The sequence below is a fragment of the Miscanthus floridulus genome, chromosome 8, assembly GCF_019320115.1.
Source record: "Miscanthus floridulus cultivar M001 chromosome 8, ASM1932011v1, whole genome shotgun sequence".
In the NCBI taxonomy this organism is placed as follows: Eukaryota; Viridiplantae; Streptophyta; class Magnoliopsida; order Poales; family Poaceae; genus Miscanthus; species Miscanthus floridulus.
This window is the reverse complement of record NC_089587.1, coordinates 226,374,408-226,391,774: the sequence shown is the minus strand read 5'-3', so window position 1 is coordinate 226,391,774 and position 17,367 is coordinate 226,374,408. Positions and strand designations below refer to the sequence as shown.

Here is a 17,367-nt window from a genome sequence, read left to right as displayed (position 1 = left end):
GCTCAAATCTCTTCTCTGAACAAAATTACAAAGCTTCACCTTCAGACCTTTTTTCTAAAAAAAAAGGCAGTAGCACTGCCACTTTTTTTGCAGCAAGAAGAGGTGAAACCAAATGCAAAGGTTACAGGAAAAAACTAGACTCAGAATGAGCTGCTTGATGTTCAGGAACGCATGATCCAAATATGCATATTACAAGTAGCATCCTGGAATAAGATTCAGCTGATGACTGCATGCGCATGTTCTGGCAGGCAAACTTACAGAAAAAAGGTGTGCAGAGATTTGGCAACACGCAGGGTTTAATTATTATCACAATTATAGTTTGGCAAGCAAACTTACAGAAGAGTGATTTAATTATACATATTATCAGAATATTGCAAAAAAAAAAAGATTTTATGGCACAACATACAATTCCAACCTGACAGGCAGAGATGCAAATGCAAAAACTCCAACTAAATGTATTATCAGAATGTTGCCATCAATGAGTGACTGTTTAGCCAAAGGTGGTTACAGCCTTAAATTATTCAACAGCTTCCAACAACACACATCAAGTTATAGGGGAAAGGATATATGGTTCATAACTGGATGTGTAGAGTAGCCATGATGGATGGAAATGGAATCAAAGTCAAGCCTGTTATATCACTCTGCATCAGCATCAGCAGGTTCTAGGATGGCAGCTTCAGCTTCGAGCACCTCCTCCTCACTCTTTTTGCCTTTCTTGGACTTGTAGTGGGCGCTCATGAAGGTCCCTACAGCGCCGTACTTGCGGCGGCAGTGCTCGTAGTGAGAGGGATCAAACATTCTCCAGAAGTCCTTCTCGCTCAGCTCAGACACTGCATACTGCGCCTGGTAACCGTGGTTCCTGATGAGCCACTGCTCCAGCCTATGCACGGCTTCAGCACCGTTGAACTCCTCACCCCGTAGAACAGAGGCGGGAGCGTAGTAGAAGCCAACGTCGGTGAACATTTGGGCGTAGCTGGTGTCACCTTTCCTGCGATGCTGCTCGAATCCTGGTTCCGGGTGCACCATCGTCTTCACAGGAAGCTTGTACAGCCGATGCGGGCACAGCCACACTGGGTAAACCTAAAATCAGATCAAAAAACAAAATTCTGAATACCAACCCAACCAAGTTGAAGAGGACGGTCTAGAGACTCTAGGCTAGCCACCAGCGAGGTAAAAAAAGAGAGGAAACTATACCTCCAGTTCACGGTGAGCAAACTCAAGAGCGTCGCTCACTTTGTGAAGCTGCACCAGCACGTCTTGGATCACGTGGTTGTCATGGTAGTAGTTCCTGATAGCTTCACCCTGGGTGATCTTGAGCAAGGAAATCTTTGGTGGCATCAGCCAGCCAAGCAGGAACCTGAACCAGAACTGGTCCCCGAACGGTATGATCAGTTTTCCTTCCCAGTACAGGGACCTCGTGTGGCGATGGTAGTATTCTCTCGTAGGGATGTACTCCACGAACTCACCCTTCTTCAGAGCCGTCTCAGCATACTGGTAGAACCAGGGCTTAAACCACCAGCCTACACGGTTGATCCTGTTGCCCTTCTTCTTCGCCTCCTCCTCCGAGGCATAAACACCGGTCATCATCACACCCTCTGAGGATGAGTACACCATCCCTTCTACAAAGTCAGGGACCTTTGCAGGGTCACCGTCCCTTGGCACGAAAGAATCAGCATAAGCCTCTGCAATTTCCTTCAAGGTCCCCCTGACAGGAGTATATGTGAGCCTCATGTATTCCTTGATGGGAATGAGTTTGATCTCAGCTGAAACGAGGAGTCCGATTGTGCCTTGAGACCATGGCATGCCATAGAAAAGGTCAGAGTCCTCATTGTCCTTGGTAGCTCTCACGACCTGACCATCTGCAAGAACAACCTCCATCGCGACAACCGTGTCAGAGAAGAGGCCATAGATGTGAGAGCCCCCTGAAATTCCATAACTATTTATCAGACCACCAACGGTAAGGTCATCAAACTCAGGAGCCACAGCGAGCGAAAGATTCATCGGGCAGGTAGCTTTAGTTATCTGACCCATGCTAACAAGAGGCTCGACCTTGGCAACCATTCTCTCTTTGTCAATCTCAAGAATGTTCCTGAATGCAGAAAGGTCAACCTGAAAATGTCTGGCACGCTTGTAGTCTACGTTGCGCATACTGACGACCACCCATGGCTTCCTAGCAGTGCAAACAAGGCCATCCCTCTTTGGATTCCTCTCTTTAAGACGCTTCACGACTCTCTTTATATTCTCCTCATGTTCCTTCTGTCGACATTTCTCAGATTTCATGGCAGACCACGTGTTCCCCACAAAGACACTGAAGTAGATCAGCGCAGATATTGGAAGGGCTATAAAGAGAGCAGGAATCCATCGAAGTCGCACCAAGTAGTCCACTAAAACCTTCTTCCTTTTGGGTCGCACTAGAGGAGTCTGCAAATCCGCCATGTCTCAAGGCAGCATCTACTTCTGTGAAGAAAAAAGGCATAAAATCAAGGTACATGCATGTCGCTTCCATCAGTCAAAATAATGATGATAACTGAAAAAGGAAATTGTGGAAAACGGGCGAACATTGTGTCCATAATCATCAGGGTTGGCCGGCCTTAGGAGATGTAGTGAAAATAACATAGGCATGTAACATCTTGTACGTGAACAAAAATAACTGCTTTCTACTACTTGTAGGGTCATATGGTCTATGTGTTTATTTACATTTTATTTTCCCACAAAAAATCTTTGAGGGCCAGTCTTAAATTTTGGCCTAATATTAGTGTTGCTTATTTTAAAACCAACTGCAGAAAAACCCTAAGAGAGGCGACAGTCTATCGGCACAAATGAACATAACAAATTAGTAGAAAACATAAATAGCATGTGTCAAATGAAACATGTGTATATTATCCTACAATTCTTAAGGAAGAGGATTGGGCGACTACAAACACTGCTTTCTGAATTGAAAAGATGTGAGCAAACATTTAAATTCGAAATCTATTTGCAGATGAAACAATAAGGAGAACCTTAGCACTAATTAATTGTAGGGACGGGCAATAAAGGCAAAAACTCGCTATATATAAGTACTGTGACTTCGATGGCCTGACAAGTCGTTTCCCTGTACGACCTTTGAGGGCAAGGATGGACTCAATGGTGTTGTCGGCCTAACAACTGTTAAACCGAGAAGGCAAATGTTATCAATTACAGGGCCACTATTGCTACCAATTACTGCACTACTATAGCTTAGATCAACAGTCATATACATGCCTTCACTGATAACACAGAAATGATATTATGTACAGACTAAAGACTGAACAAACTGTGCCTCACTATACAAGCTAATGAAACTTTGTCAACAAAGTGGGGATTCCCAGTTCCTTACATGAGCCCGCTCAAAAGTACCATCATTTCACGTTCAGTTTGCACGGAATCGAGCCCTGGAATTGATCCGGCCAGGAAGGCTGCTGTATTTTATACACCCAAGCAGCACCAGGAACAGTTCCGGCCAGGATTAAGCCTAACCGAACGGGCCGTAAAGGAAAAAAATTTATTTTTGGAATACGCATTTTCTTGCAGGAAATTTCTCATCAAAAAGAGAAAAGGTAATTTGCTAAGAAATCTACACAGGTTTGCTTGACGCACGCGCGCTGCAGGTACAAGTTGGGGGCGGGGCGTTAGAGGGAGGGAGGACCTTGAGGAAGCAAAGATGTGTGCGTCAAGGCATCGAGGAGATGCGCAGCGGATGGTTCTCCTCCTCGTAACCGCCGGCCGCCATTCCTCCCCTCGCCCACCTCCACCGTGAAGCGCCGCGGCGGCGCTGCCTGCCTGGCCTGCGGCACTCACTCACTGCCATAGTGCCATGGCCATGAAGCGAGCTCCAGTCGCGAGAGATTGCATTTGGGTTGGATTGGATTGGATTGGGCCACCACGCCGCAGCGCAGCGCACCACGAATGCAGCAGCAGCCAGACCACCACTCCACCAGGGGGTTTTGGGTTGGGTGGGTTATCTGCTTCCTCTCTCCTGCTCGGCCTTGGCCGGTTTTCTGCTCGGTGATTTTTTTTTCTTGGTGATGACATAATTATTCGTCGGAGGTGGTGTGTGCAAAGATCTTGGGCGATCACCTCTAAATTCTAAGTTTTTTCACTTTCTTTCTATTACATTAATTTTTAGACATATGTATGGAGCATTAAATGTAGGTAAAAAAAATAACTAATTACATAGTTTAGTTGTAAATCACGAGATGAATCTTTTGAGCCTAGTTAGTCCATGATCAGACAAAGTTTGTCAAATACAAACGAAACGTGCTACAGTGTCCAGATTGCAAAAATTTGCAATCTAAACATAGCCTTGGAAGAGGCAGCATCCCTCAAAAAAAAACTTGGAAGAGGCTGGCAGCAAACACTTTGGTACTTTATTTATTATATTAGTTCTAGCATTAATCCTCCAAACTGAAAATGTGCAGTGGTGTGGCATTTTTCCAAGCGCAAAATTTCACTAAAACAAAAATAAGTGTAGTAACAAGATGTCAAATACTACTACTAGTACTAGCGAGAGATTGAACGCACCTTGACCTCAGGCTCAGAGGGAAAGCTCGTCGTCGCCTGGATCTGCATGCATGCCTCAAAAGTCAAAATGGAGCGTGGGAGCTAGCAGCAACACCCTCCTTTGTTTATATACACACAAATGACAAGGCCTGCATGGCCCACCATGGACATGCCATGTCTATCACATGGCGATAATAAATACTACAAAGTAAAAAAAAATAAACTAATGGTAAACGGTCTTTTAGATAGCTTTAGCTACGTAATTTAATATACATTTTATGTTTCTAGCTAAATGTTTGATGTTCGCAAGAAAAAGAAAAGAAATAAATGTTCGGTGGATCACTAAAGCTCATATATGTAAGTTGTATGTACACTGATAGTAGATCCAACATATAATGGCTTGTCCCATGTGAAATTTAGAGGATTTTTAGCATGAACTCCAATCACTTACTTCCAGAGTGTGATTCTCTATTACCATTTGAACTTGGGTACGATGGAACTGCATACGATGATTATAGTATACTGTCTCTGTTCTTTTTTCTTAGGCACAGGGGTCAGTTTTACAGATATCAAGGAATTTCAGGGAGCAAGGTAGAGAGGGGATTAATCAAGCTCTGAGTTGAGCACTGTGCGCCGTATCCATGCATGATTTCCGTGCATGCAGACCTTCTTCTAGAACCATGCATTGGAGTAGGACTCATCTTTGCATGCCAAAAATGGTTCGGGTTTATTGAGAAATAGAATATTAAATGCTGACGGTTGCTCTTCAACTCTTACTATCCCACGCCTAAGGGTGTACTTAGTTGGGGAGATGAAAATTTTTTGGGTGTCACATCGGATATGTCAGAAAAATGTTGGGAGGAGTTTTTAGATACTAATAAAAAAACAAATTACAGAACCCATCAGGAAACTACGAGACAAATCTAATGGTACTAATTAATCGGTCATTAGCACATGTGGGTTACTGTAGCACTTAAGGCTTTTCATGGACTAATTCGACTTAAAAGATTCGTCTCGCGATTTTGCCGAGAACTGTGCAATTAGTTTTTTTTTCGTCTACATTTAGTATTCCATGCATGTGTCCAAACATGCTCTTTTACCGTAGAAGGTAAAAAATTTTGGAAACTAAACACGCCCTAACTTAGTCCATCTGTCCCAAATAAATCAATTCCTAGAATTCATCTCGGTCAAATTTTTTTAAGTTTTACTAACTTTATAAAAAAAAGTAGCAACATCTATGACGTAAAATAAGCATGTAATGAAAATATATTCTATGATACATCTAATGATACTTTTCAGCCATGAAACAGTGTTTTCTCTCACAACATTTCAGCATAAGCATCAGCATAAGCCAAATTTCAGAATAAGCAAACAAGGTGACTAGTTTGATATCATAAATCTTAATGTTTTTTTTTTCTACATATTTGGTCAAAGTTTAAAAAGTTTGATTTAAAATAACTCTATGAATCTATTTATTCAGGGACTGAGTGAGTAACATCGAAACTGAAAAATCACTATACGTACAGCTTGAGAGAGAGAGAAGAGGTAGTATACATCACCGATGGTGTTTGCATTGGTAGAGGTACCATCAAGAAACCGTGGCAAGCCAGAAGCCACAGCGACGACACCACGACGACGACGACGAACACAATAATAATAATAATAATAATAATAATAATAATAATAATAATAATAATAATAATAATAATAATAATAATAATAATAATAATAATAATAAGGAAAATGACACCCCAACAATAAACTTCGTACGTACTGTACTGGTAGTCAACGGCCAAACAATAATACTCCATGTATAAGAGTATTCGTTCCTCTGGATCGATCTATACATGGGTACGGAGGAGAGTCTAAACAGCACCCAAACAAGACTAGACATGCATCATATCGAGAGGAAATAAAATACTCCTAGGATTTTATACTCCCTCCCACCAAAAAAGATACCGGTAGCTATGATATTTGTGCAACTCAAATTAGATTAAGTTTGACCAAACTTATAATGAATAATATTATTAATATATACAAGTCGGGTATCAGTATTAGGGATACCCAACGAAGCAGGCGGAGAGCTCGCTGTCTCGACGATTCGAGCTCGAGCCAGTCAGTGCGCGCCCTTGGGACGACATGATAGGGACATGTATGTTCACCAGGCGCCGTGCGCCGGCGGGGGGCGCGCCACGGCCCTGGTGCATGAGCATCTCGGCCTCCACCGTGATGCACGTAACACCCTGGATGCCCATAGGCGTGGACGAAACGACAAGACAGAGGAAGTCGGCCATGGCTACCACCCTCATCGCTACGGATACTACGACAGCGACGAGGACCGGAGCCCGAGCCCCGACCCGCTAGGACCTCAGGCCTTCGGCTGACACATCCTCAACGCCGCCTTGCCACCGCGGTATCGACCGCCAACCAACATCCCGAAATACTCTGGGGAAACGAATCTTGGACTGTGGCTCGAGGATTACTGGCTTGCTTGCCAAGCCGGTGGAGCGGATAGTAATAATTTCATTATCCGCAATCTCCCATTGTTCCTGGCCGATTCGGCGCGAACATGGTTGGAGCACCTTCTGCCCAACCGAATTCAAAGCTAGGCGGACCTAAAGAAGATTTTCGTGGAAAACTTTCAGGGCACCTACGTGCATCCTAGGAACCTGTGGGATTTCAAAAACTATCAACAGAAGTCTAGGGAAACTCTTCATGAGTACATCCGACGCTTCTCCCGGTAGTGCAACGAGCTGCCTGACGTCGCCGACGCCGACGTTATAGGAGCCTTCCTGTCCGGGACCACCTGCAAGTCCTTGGTTCACAAGCTAGGACGCAAGGGCCCACGAACCACCAAGGAGCTCCTCGACATTGCCACCAGCCATGCCTCGGGCGAGGAGGTGGTCGAAGCGATTTTTGACCGTCCCATGAGCAAGGCGAAGCGGGACGAGGACGCCGACGAAGGCGCCTCCAACTGTCCCAACAAGAAGAAGAACAAGCAGCAACGCGAGGGCTCGCTCATGGCCGTTGTCGACCGTAAAGGGGGTCAGAAGCCCGCCGAGGGTACCCCAGACCACTTTGAAAAGCTACTCGAAGGGCCATGCTCGAACCATGTCTTTCCCATCAAGCTCCTATATAAAGACTGCACCCTCATGAAGCGGTTCCTATCCGATGGCTCCAATAAGGGGGCACATAGGAAGGAGCCCAACTCGGTGGCAGACGACGCCGAGGGGAAGGACGACGGCTTTCTGACACCAGATGGCTACCTCATGATCGTCGGGGGGTCGATGGCCTATGACTCCAAGCACTGCCAAAAGCTTGCGTGTAGGTCTATACGGTCGAGCCGATCATGGCTTCGTTCCTCTGATTTTTGGAGTCCGCCATCACCTTTGATTGGACCAACCACCCAGAAAGCATCCCACAGCCAGGAAGATACCCGCTCGTGGTCGACCCAATCATCGGCACGAAGTGGCTCACCAAGGTGCTGATGGATTGAGGCAGCGGCCTCAACATCATGTACGCTGAGACGTTCAACGCCATGGGCATCAACTGATCACGCATCTAGCCAACCGAGGTGCCTTTCCACGGCATCATGCCTGGAAAGTAGGCCATGCCGCTTGGGCAGATCGATCTGCTCGTCACATTCGAGAATCCGACCAATTACAGGATGGTGACCCTTACCTTCGAGGTGGTCGGGTTCCATGGGATCTACCACGCCATCCTGGGACGTCCATGCTACGCGAAGTTCATGGCCATCCCCAACTACACCTATCTAAAGTTGAAGATGTCGGGTCCGTGCGGGGTCATCACCATTGGCACCTCCTTCCAGCGTGCCTAAGAGTGTGAGGTCGAGTGCTGCGAACACGTCACGACGATTGTCTCCTCTAGAGAGCTCGCAGCCATCCGCAAGGAGATTGTCGAAGAAGTGCCCGACCCCAAGCGGTTGGCTAGGTCTTTCAAGCCTGTGGAGGGTGCCAAGGAGGTCCACATAGACCCCAGCAGCCCTGAGGGCAAACTGGTGCGCATCGACACCACGCTTTCCTCCAAATAGGAAAGCGCGCTCATTGACTTCCTCCGCGCCAACAAAGACGTCTTTGCATGGAGATCCTCGGACATGCCAGGTATTCCAAGAGAAGTCGCCAAGCATGCCTTGAAGATTAGGCCAGGCTCCAAGCTAGTGAAACAGCACCTATGTTGCTTCGACAAGGTGAAGCACAAGGCCATCGGTGAGGAGATTGCGAAGCTTTTGATGGCTAGATTCATCAAGGAAGTGTATCACCTTGAGTGTTTAGCCAATCTTGTTCTTGTAAGAAAAAAGAGTGGAAAATGGAGAATGTGTGTTGATTACACGGGTCTCAACAAAGCGTGTCCAAAGGATCTGTTCCCTTTGCCGTGCATAGACCAAATAGTCGACTCGACCTTAGGGTGCAAAACTGTTTGCTTTCTTGATGTGTACTCCGGGTACCATCAAATCATGATGAAAGAGTCTGACCAGCTCACGACGTCTGTCATTGCCCCATTCGAATTGTTCTGCTACGTCACAATGTCGTTCGTTCCAAAAAAACATGGGGGCTACATATCAGTGTTGTATGCTCAAGTGTTTTGGGGACCTCATCGGGAAAACCATTGAGGCCTATGTGGATGACATTGTGGTCAAGTCCAAATGGACTAACCACCTCGTAGCCGATCTAGAGCAAACCTTCGCAAAACTCAAAGCAAACGACATCACACTCAACCCTGAGAAATGCGTTTTCGGGGTCCCGAGGGGTATGCTGCTGGGTTTTATCATCTCTAAGCATGGCATCAAAGCCAACCCAGAGAAGATCTCGGCTATCATGAGGATGGCCCAATTCAGAACATAAAGGGGGTACATCAAGTTATAGGGTGCCTTGCCATGCTCAGTCGCTTTATCTCGCGCCTCGGTGAACGAGGTCTCCCCCTCTATTGGCTTCTGAAGAAAGCCGACCATTTCGAATGGACGCCCGAGGCCTAGGAGGCACTTGACAAGGTCAAGCAGCTCCTGATGATGGCCCCAATCCTAGTCCCCCCCGACCGACATGGAACCGTTTCTGCTCTACATTGCGGCCATCACGCAAGTGGTCAGTGCCGCCATGGTGGTAGAGTAGGAAGAAGAGAGATATGCCCTCAAAGTATAGCATTCTATGTACTTCATTAGCGAGGTCTTGTCCGATTCTAAGACTCGCTACCCCTAAATCCAGAAACTCCTATACGCCATCCTTATCCCCAAGAGGAAGTTGCGTCACTACTTTGAGTCACACCCAGTGACGGTCATGACGTCCTTCCCTCTCGGTGAGGTCATCCAAAACTAGAATGCCACAGGAAGAATCACGAAGTGGGCACTCGAGCTGATGGGTCAGGGCATTTCGTATGCCCCTCAAATGGCCATCAAGTCCTAAGTGTTGGCCAATTTCATCGTGAAATGGACCAAGATCCAAATGCCGCCAGCAACCATCGACCAAGAGTCCTGGACGATGTACTTAGACGAATTGATGATGAAGAAAGGCACCGGTGTGGGACTAGTCTTTGTTTCACTCCTCAAGGTACGCATGAGGTACATGGTTCACATCCAGTTCCCTACCTCCAACAATGTGGCCGAGTATGAGGCACTCATCAACGCTCTACGCATCGCCGTTGAGTTGGGCATCTGATGGCTTGACATCCGGGGTGACTCCTAGTTGGTCATCGACCAAGTCATGAAGGAGTCAAGCTACCACAACGCCAAGATGGTTGTGTATTGCAGAGAAGTCCGCTAGCTAGAGGACACGTTCGATGGTCTCGAGCTCAATCACATCCCGAGGTGGCTCAATGAAGCAGCCGATGCGCTGGCAAAGATGGTGTCCGGTCGAGAGACGGTGCCGATGGGCATTTTCGCTAGCAACTAGTACAAGCCCTCGGTCTGCTATGAGGAGCCAGAATGAACTGGTGACTGGCCACTGACCTCGGGCTCGGGGGCTGACCAACCCTCAACTCTCCCTGACCTCGAGGTCATGGAGATTAACGCAGACCCAATGGCATAGCTCGACCCTCTTGCTGACTGGAGGACGCCTTTCCTCAATTACCTCCTTCGTGAGGTGCTACCAACGGATAAAATGGAGACTCGATGGCTTGCGCATCGTGCCAAGTCATTCGTCGTTATTGAGGGGGAGCTCTACAAGCAAAGCCATACCAGGATCCTGCAGCGCTGCATTTCTATCGAATAAGGGAAGCAATTGCTGAGAGACATCCACGGTAGGGTCTGCAGGCACCATGCCGCACCTAGGACGCTGAACAGATTGTGCGCACCTATGAAGGGTATCAATACTATGCTCGGTAGACCCACCTGTTGGCCCAAGCACTCCAAACGATCCCCATCATGTGGTCGTTCGTGGTCTGGGGGCTCAATATGGTTGGAGCTCTCAAGAGAGTGCCTAGGGGCTATACGCACTTGCTTATCACCGTAAACAAGTTTACAAAGTGGATAGAGGCTTGGTCGATCTTCATGATCAAGTCCAAGCAAGTAGTGTTGTTCTTCCTTAACATCATCCACCGCTTTGGAGTCTCGAACTCCATCATCACGGACAATGGCACATAGTTCACTGGAAAAAAATTCCTCCAATTCTACAATGAATACCACATTTGCATCGATTGAGCCACCGTGGCGTACTCCTGCACGAACGGGTAGGTCAAGAGCACGAATGACATGGTCCTATAAGGCCTCAAGCCTAGGATCTTCAACCAGTTGAACAAGTTTGGTGGACGATGGGTTATGGAGCTTCTCATGGTGCTCTGGAGCCTGAGGATGACCCCAGCCGAGCCATCGGCTACACACCCTTCTTTATGGTCTACGGTTCCAAGGTTGTCCTCTCGACCGACCTCGACTATGGAGCATCGAGGGTCAGGGCGTACAACGAGCAGGGAGTCGAGGCATCCCTCGAGAACACCATGGATCATCTCAATGAAGCATGTGATGTTGCCCTCCTCTGCTCGGCCAAGTACTAGCAAGCATTGTGTCGGAACCACAGCCATCGGGTGCGGGGTCGGGCCTTCAACGTTGGGGACCTAGTGCTCCGCCTTGTCCAAAGCAACAAGAACCACCACAAGCTCTCTCTCCACCGTGGGAGGGACCGTATGTTGTCATGGAGGTGCTCTGGCCTCAGCACCTACAAGCTCAAGACTATCGACGATAAAGTCTTTGTAAACGCTTGGAACATCGAGCGGCTATGTCGCTTTTACCCTTAATCTGTACTTATGAAAATTAAGAATGACGCTTCTAAAACAAAAAACACTTTCTCTTATCGATTTCGCTATTGTCTCCTCGATCTTTAGTGACACTCGACCCTAGTAATGGCAAGGGTGAAAGGTCCTAATGGCTAGAGGGGGGGTGAATAGCCTAATAAAATTTTCTACAACAACACTTAACAAAATGGTTAGATAATTATGAGGCAAAGCAAGTGTTGTGCTAGCCTACTCAAAATGCAAGCCACCTACCATAATTCTAGTTTAGATAGTATCTATTCACACAATAGCTATGAAACTACCCTATGTTAGTATGCTCTCAAAGGCTAACTAAAGAGTCACACCAACCAAGCAAGCAAGCTCTCACAACTAGCTACACTAAAGAGCTTGTCAACTAGTTTGTGGTAAAGTAAAGAGAGTGATCAAGAAGGTTATACCGCCGTGTAGATGAAGGAACCAATCAATCACAAAGATGAATAACAATGAAGACCAATCACCTCGGAATCAATGATGAACATAGTGATTTTTTACTGAGGTTCACTTGCTTGCCGGCAAGCTAGTCCTCGTTGTGGCAATTCACTCATTTAGAGGTTCACGCGCTAATTGGCTTCACACGCCAAACTCTCAATAGGGCGCCACACAACCAACACAAGATGAGGATCACACAAGCCATGAGCAATCCACAAGAGTACCTTTTGGTGCTCCGTCGAGGAAAGGTCAAGAACCCCTCATGGTCACCATGATCGGAGCCAGAGATAATCACCACCCTCCGCTCAATGATCCTCGCTACTCCAAGCCATCTAGGTGGCAACAACCACTAAGAGTAACAAGCGAATTCTGCAGCAAAACACGAACACCAAGTGCCTCTAGATGCAAACACTCAAGCAATGCACTTGGATTCACTCCCAATCTTACTATGATGATGAATCAATAATGGAGATGAGTGGGAGAGATTTGGCTAAGCTCACAAGGTTGCTATGTCAATGAAAATGGTCAAGAGTTATGAGCTATAGTCGACCATGGGGCTTAAATAGAAGCCCCCATGAAATAGAGCCGTTATACCCCTTTACTGGGCATAACACAGGCTGACCGGACACTTTGGTCCAACTAACCGGACGCTGCCCCTCAGCTTTCGATCGCCCAATGGCGGCCATGTGTCTCCTGCGTTCAACAGTGAATGTTTGATCTCAATAGTCAACATGTTGACCGGACGCTCTGATAGAGCTGACCGAACGCTGGACCCTCAGCGTCCGGTCATTTACAGTAAGGCTCCAAAACGTGTTTTTGCCGGCCGGACACGTCCGGTCATGCTTGACCGGACATAGCCCAGCGTTCGGTGCTTAACCCTAATCACTGTGCTGACCGACAACACGACCGGACATAGCCCTTCTGCGTCCGGTCGCAGAGCGACCCAGTGTCCGGTTAGTTGATCGATGCCAGCATCATTGCGACCAACTCCATTTCACTTCTAACTTCTCCACCCTTGCTCAAATGTGCCAACCACCAAGTGTATCACCTTGTGCATATGTGTTAGCATATTTTCATAAACATTTTCAAGGGTGTTAGCATTCCACTATATCCTAAATGCATATGCAATAAGTTAGAGCATCTAGTGGTACTTTGATAACCGTATTTCGATACGAGTTTCACCCCTCTTAATAGTACGGCTATCAAACCTAAATGTGATCACTCTCTAAGTGTCTTGATCACCAAAACAAAATAGCTCCTATGGTTTATACCTTTGCCTTAAGCTTTTTGTTTTTCTCTTTCTTCTTTCCAAGTCTAAGCACTTGATCATCATCATGGTGTCGGGTACCATAAAAAGGGGTCCCCTAAGCAAGTACCAAAAAAATCGCTTAGACCTTGTAAAAATCGAAGCCAAGAGACAACTATCGGCAAACCCCCACCTTATCCGAGGCTTGGCTGGACCACCCGGCCCACCTCGAATAGTATCCTGACTCACCTGAAGCGGGTTTGGCCCAAAATGAAATTGTAAGGCCTCGGATGAGGTGCCGATTCTCTGCCTCACTCGAGGCCCTGCCCGTAAGGCCTCGGACGAGGTGCCGATTCTTCACCTCACTCGAGGCCCCGCACGTAAGGCCTCGGACGAGGTGCCATTTCTCCACCTCGCTCGAGGCCCTGCACGTAAGGACTTGGATGAGGTGCTGTTTCTCCACCTCACTCGAGGCCCCACCCATAAGGCCTCGAACGAGGTACCGATTCTCTGCCTTGCTCGAGGCCCCACCCGTAAGGCCTCGGACGAGGTGCCGATTCTCTACCTTGCTCGAGACCCCGCACGTAAGGCCTCGGACAAGGTGCTGATTCTCCGCCTTGCATGAGGTCAGCTCGGCAGCTACCCCGTCACCACCACCTCGACCAGGACGTCACGTCCAACTAACACGACCAACCACTCCCGCAACGTCAGCCGAACGATGGCTCGACACAGCAGAGTGACTGACGAGATGAGAGTCGCATCAATGCCATGCCGTCCAGGACAGGATGGGGCAAGGGTTACCGGCCGCTGTGCTCGGCACTATGCCCACGACTGACACCTATACGGCACTGTGCTGCCTAACCCCACCTGCTCCAAGGATGGCATGGCGTGGAGAGTCAAGTCCGGGTCCTTGTAGCCTTGGAATCAGCGTACGAGACCAACTGCTCCCTCCGAGCCTTGGCTACCTACTTCCACACCCCCATAGCCTTAGGACTCGCACCCGCCGAGCCCCCCACAACGGTTCGGCCTCTGCACCAACTGGGCCTCGGCTCTCTACGTTGTCAACACACAGCGACCGGCATGTCATTCATAGTATGTGCCATGCCCTACGTCAAGCCATCACAGAAGCTCCCATGTCGCACAGGATCAGGCATGACTGGCGTGTCGCTCCAGTGCACCGAGGACAAGACTGCTCCATCGACCATACCACCATAGTGATGAGCTACAGGGCTCAGACATACCACCTCCGCTCACAAAATGTCACATAGCGAATACATGTATTGCCCCTGTCCCCCTTTCAACTATAAAAGGGAGTGACCGGGGCCATTTCTAGGGACGCACAGACAAAGACATTGCTCAGACAGACACACACGCGCAAGCAACACGCAACACTCTATAATACACACACTCCTCGCTGTAAGAGATCAACATCTCAAGCAACCCACGCCGCTCCACATAGAGACCTAGGACTAGCTCCCTCTCTCATCTAGCTTGTAAACCTCTACTACAAGCACCTCGGTGCAAGGAATACAAGATCGCTCTCTCAGACTGGACGTAGGGCACCTATTGCCTGAACCAATATAAACCTTGTGTCTCTTTGCATCACCATCCAGGATTAGGGGCACGCAGTACACTTTCACTAGTTGGTTGAGGGCTCATCGGTCCAAAACACCGACAGTTGGCGCGCTAGGTAGGGGATCTACTACGTATCAGCTTCGTCATCCCAACAAGTTTCGGATGGCAAACCCCGTGTGACCACTGCATCTCGGCACGGTGATCTAGTTCGGGAGCCTAGAGTTCATGTCTCTAGGATGTGAGTACGATATGGTACTCCTCACACCCAGAGCCCCACCGACCAACGATGACATCATGCCCCAGCAGCCCAGGTGTAGGCAGTGCCTGGGCCGCCGCTCTCGTCATGCTCGCCAGACACGACACGGGTGGGACCACCCTGACACTGCACAAGCTTAGGGCGACGCACTCCACTCTGCTGGTACCCCATGCCCGGCTGTTGGTACAGAGTCCCTAGTTGGGGACCTATCCAGCTTAAGCCTGGGCAAGGGAAAGACACCGGTGGTGCGCAGCGATGCCTCATCATCAAGCTCTGCCCTGCCACCTCCTAAGGAGTCAACTTCGGCAGAACAAAGCCCGGTGATGGCACCATCCCCATACCCCTTCGGGTTGAGCAATGCCATCGCCGCCTATGCTTCTGCCTACGCTTCCACTCATGCGGAACCCCCAGGACGTCACCAATGCTTCGCCCTCGACCTCGACGCCACCACCTCGACCCACACCCACGCTAACTCCTCGAAGGAGGATGAGGCATGGGCTAGAATGGACTTCTCCGGGCTTCATGACCCTGAAGCCATGCGCCACTTCATGGCTACGATGACTACTGCTTCGGCTACTCTGACTCCGATGATGAAGGCACTTACGATCCCACTCGTGAGTGCTTCAACATCGAGCTCGGGATGCCGAGAGTGGGCAATGAGGATGAAGGGGTAGGCAACCGCTCCCCGCTCTGCGAAGGGGCAGACGATGCCACACCTCCACGCGTTGAGCTCCTAGCGGTGTGGAACGAGAACCCCACCCGCGAGGAACTTTGACGCCTTGACTTGGAGCAGCTCCATGAGCTTTAGGCTAAGGTCGAACAAGACAAATTCCTTCTGCAGCAGCTCCAAGACACTCTCGAGCGAGGGCAGCAGGGTCACAGTGATGGCGGAGCAGCCCAGTGGAGGGCTCGCGACGTCAACCACCGCATTAACAATGATGAAGGGGGCGAGCAACCCCCTATCTTCAATCACGCTAGCTAGAACGTCGTGGCAGCGGTGATGCTACTCTGGATGATCCCCGAGCCCTCTACCTCAGAGGGGTGATGGGTCCACGGTGAGCTCTGAGACCTCCTCGAGACTACCGCGGTGCAGCAGGTCAAAAGTTCCATCTCTCGATGGCGCGGAGGTGCCTCAGAACTTCCCACGGCACCGACTCGGTGGGATAGAGAGGCCTCAGTTCGTCCTGAGCCCGCCTGGGCACCAACGGCCAACAGGGCCCCCTCGGTGCATGACCACCTCGGCAATCGACGCGAGGTGCAAGGCGACCACGATGTGGTCAGCAGGCGACGACACCATGACAACGAGGGGCCTGCCCAAGGCTACCACCCACACCGAGGTGGTCGCTACGATAGTGGGGAGGACCATAGTCCTTCTCCTGGGCCACCTGGCCCTTGAGTCTTCAGCAAGGCCATCCATGGTGCTCACTTCCTGGCCCGGTTTCGGCAACTGGTCAACCTCTCGAAGTATAGCGGTGAGACCAACCCCGAGCTGTGGCTGGCCAATTACCACCTGGCTTGTCAGCTAGGCGGCACGGACGATGACCTGCTCATCATCCGCAACCTCCCGTTGTTCCTATCAGACTCGGCGTGAGCCAGGCTCGAACACCTCCCTCCCTTATAGATCCACAACTGGCATGACTTGGTAAAGGTCTTCGTCGGGAATTTCCAGGGCACATACATGCGCCCCAGGAACTCCTGGGACCTCAAGAGTTGTCGCTAGAGGCTGGATGAGTCTCTCCGAGACTTCATTCGATGCTTCTCTAAATAATGCATCGAGTTGCCCCGCGTCGGTGACTCGGAAATTGTCTAGGCATTCCTCTCTGGCACCTCCTGCCGAGACCTGGTCTAAGAGTTAGGCCGGAACATGCCAACCTCGGTGGCCGTGCTCCTCGACATCGCCACCAACTTTGCCTCAAGCGAAGAGGCTGTCGGGGCCATCTTCCCCGACAACGATGCCAAGGGGAAGCGGAGGGACGAGGCCCCTGGGGCCTCAGCCCCCCACCTCCCCAAGAAAAAGAAAAAGGGTTGCCAAGGGAAGCAGGAGGTCCTCAAGGCTAGTCTAATCATG

General features: G+C 49.2%; 1 protein-coding gene across 2 annotated transcripts; it reads right to left on the bottom strand.

Moving 5' to 3' along the window:
* Positions 1 to 288: 288 nt before the first annotated feature.
* Positions 289 to 4,600, bottom strand: LOC136475216 (delta(24)-sterol reductase-like). 2 transcript variants are annotated; one of them, XM_066472770.1, is made up of 3 exons: positions 4,540 to 4,600; positions 1,195 to 2,457; positions 289 to 1,080 (listed from the first exon to the last, which is right to left on the bottom strand). In XM_066472770.1, the coding sequence occupies exons 2-3, from the start codon at positions 2,434 to 2,436 to the stop codon at positions 637 to 639; spliced, it is 1,686 nt and encodes a 561-aa protein (XP_066328867.1). In that variant the 5' UTR covers positions 2,437 to 2,457; positions 4,540 to 4,600; the 3' UTR covers positions 289 to 636. The 2 variants fall into 2 exon arrangements, with proteins under 2 accessions (XP_066328867.1, XP_066328866.1); XM_066472769.1 differs by lacking the exon at positions 4,540 to 4,600 and adding an exon at positions 3,665 to 3,967.
* Between the last annotated feature and the right edge of the window lie 12,767 nt (positions 4,601 to 17,367).

Bases quoted from the DNA above. Each gene is read 5' to 3' on its own strand.
- LOC136475216 (XM_066472770.1), bottom strand. From the start codon at position 2,436: ATGGCGGATTTGCAGACTCCTCTAGTGCGACCCAAAAGGAAGAAGGTT. The intron at 1,081-1,194 runs GTATAGTTTCCT...ATCTGATTTTAG, and splicing joins TTGCTCACCGTGAACTGGAG to GTTTACCCAGTGTGGCTGTG.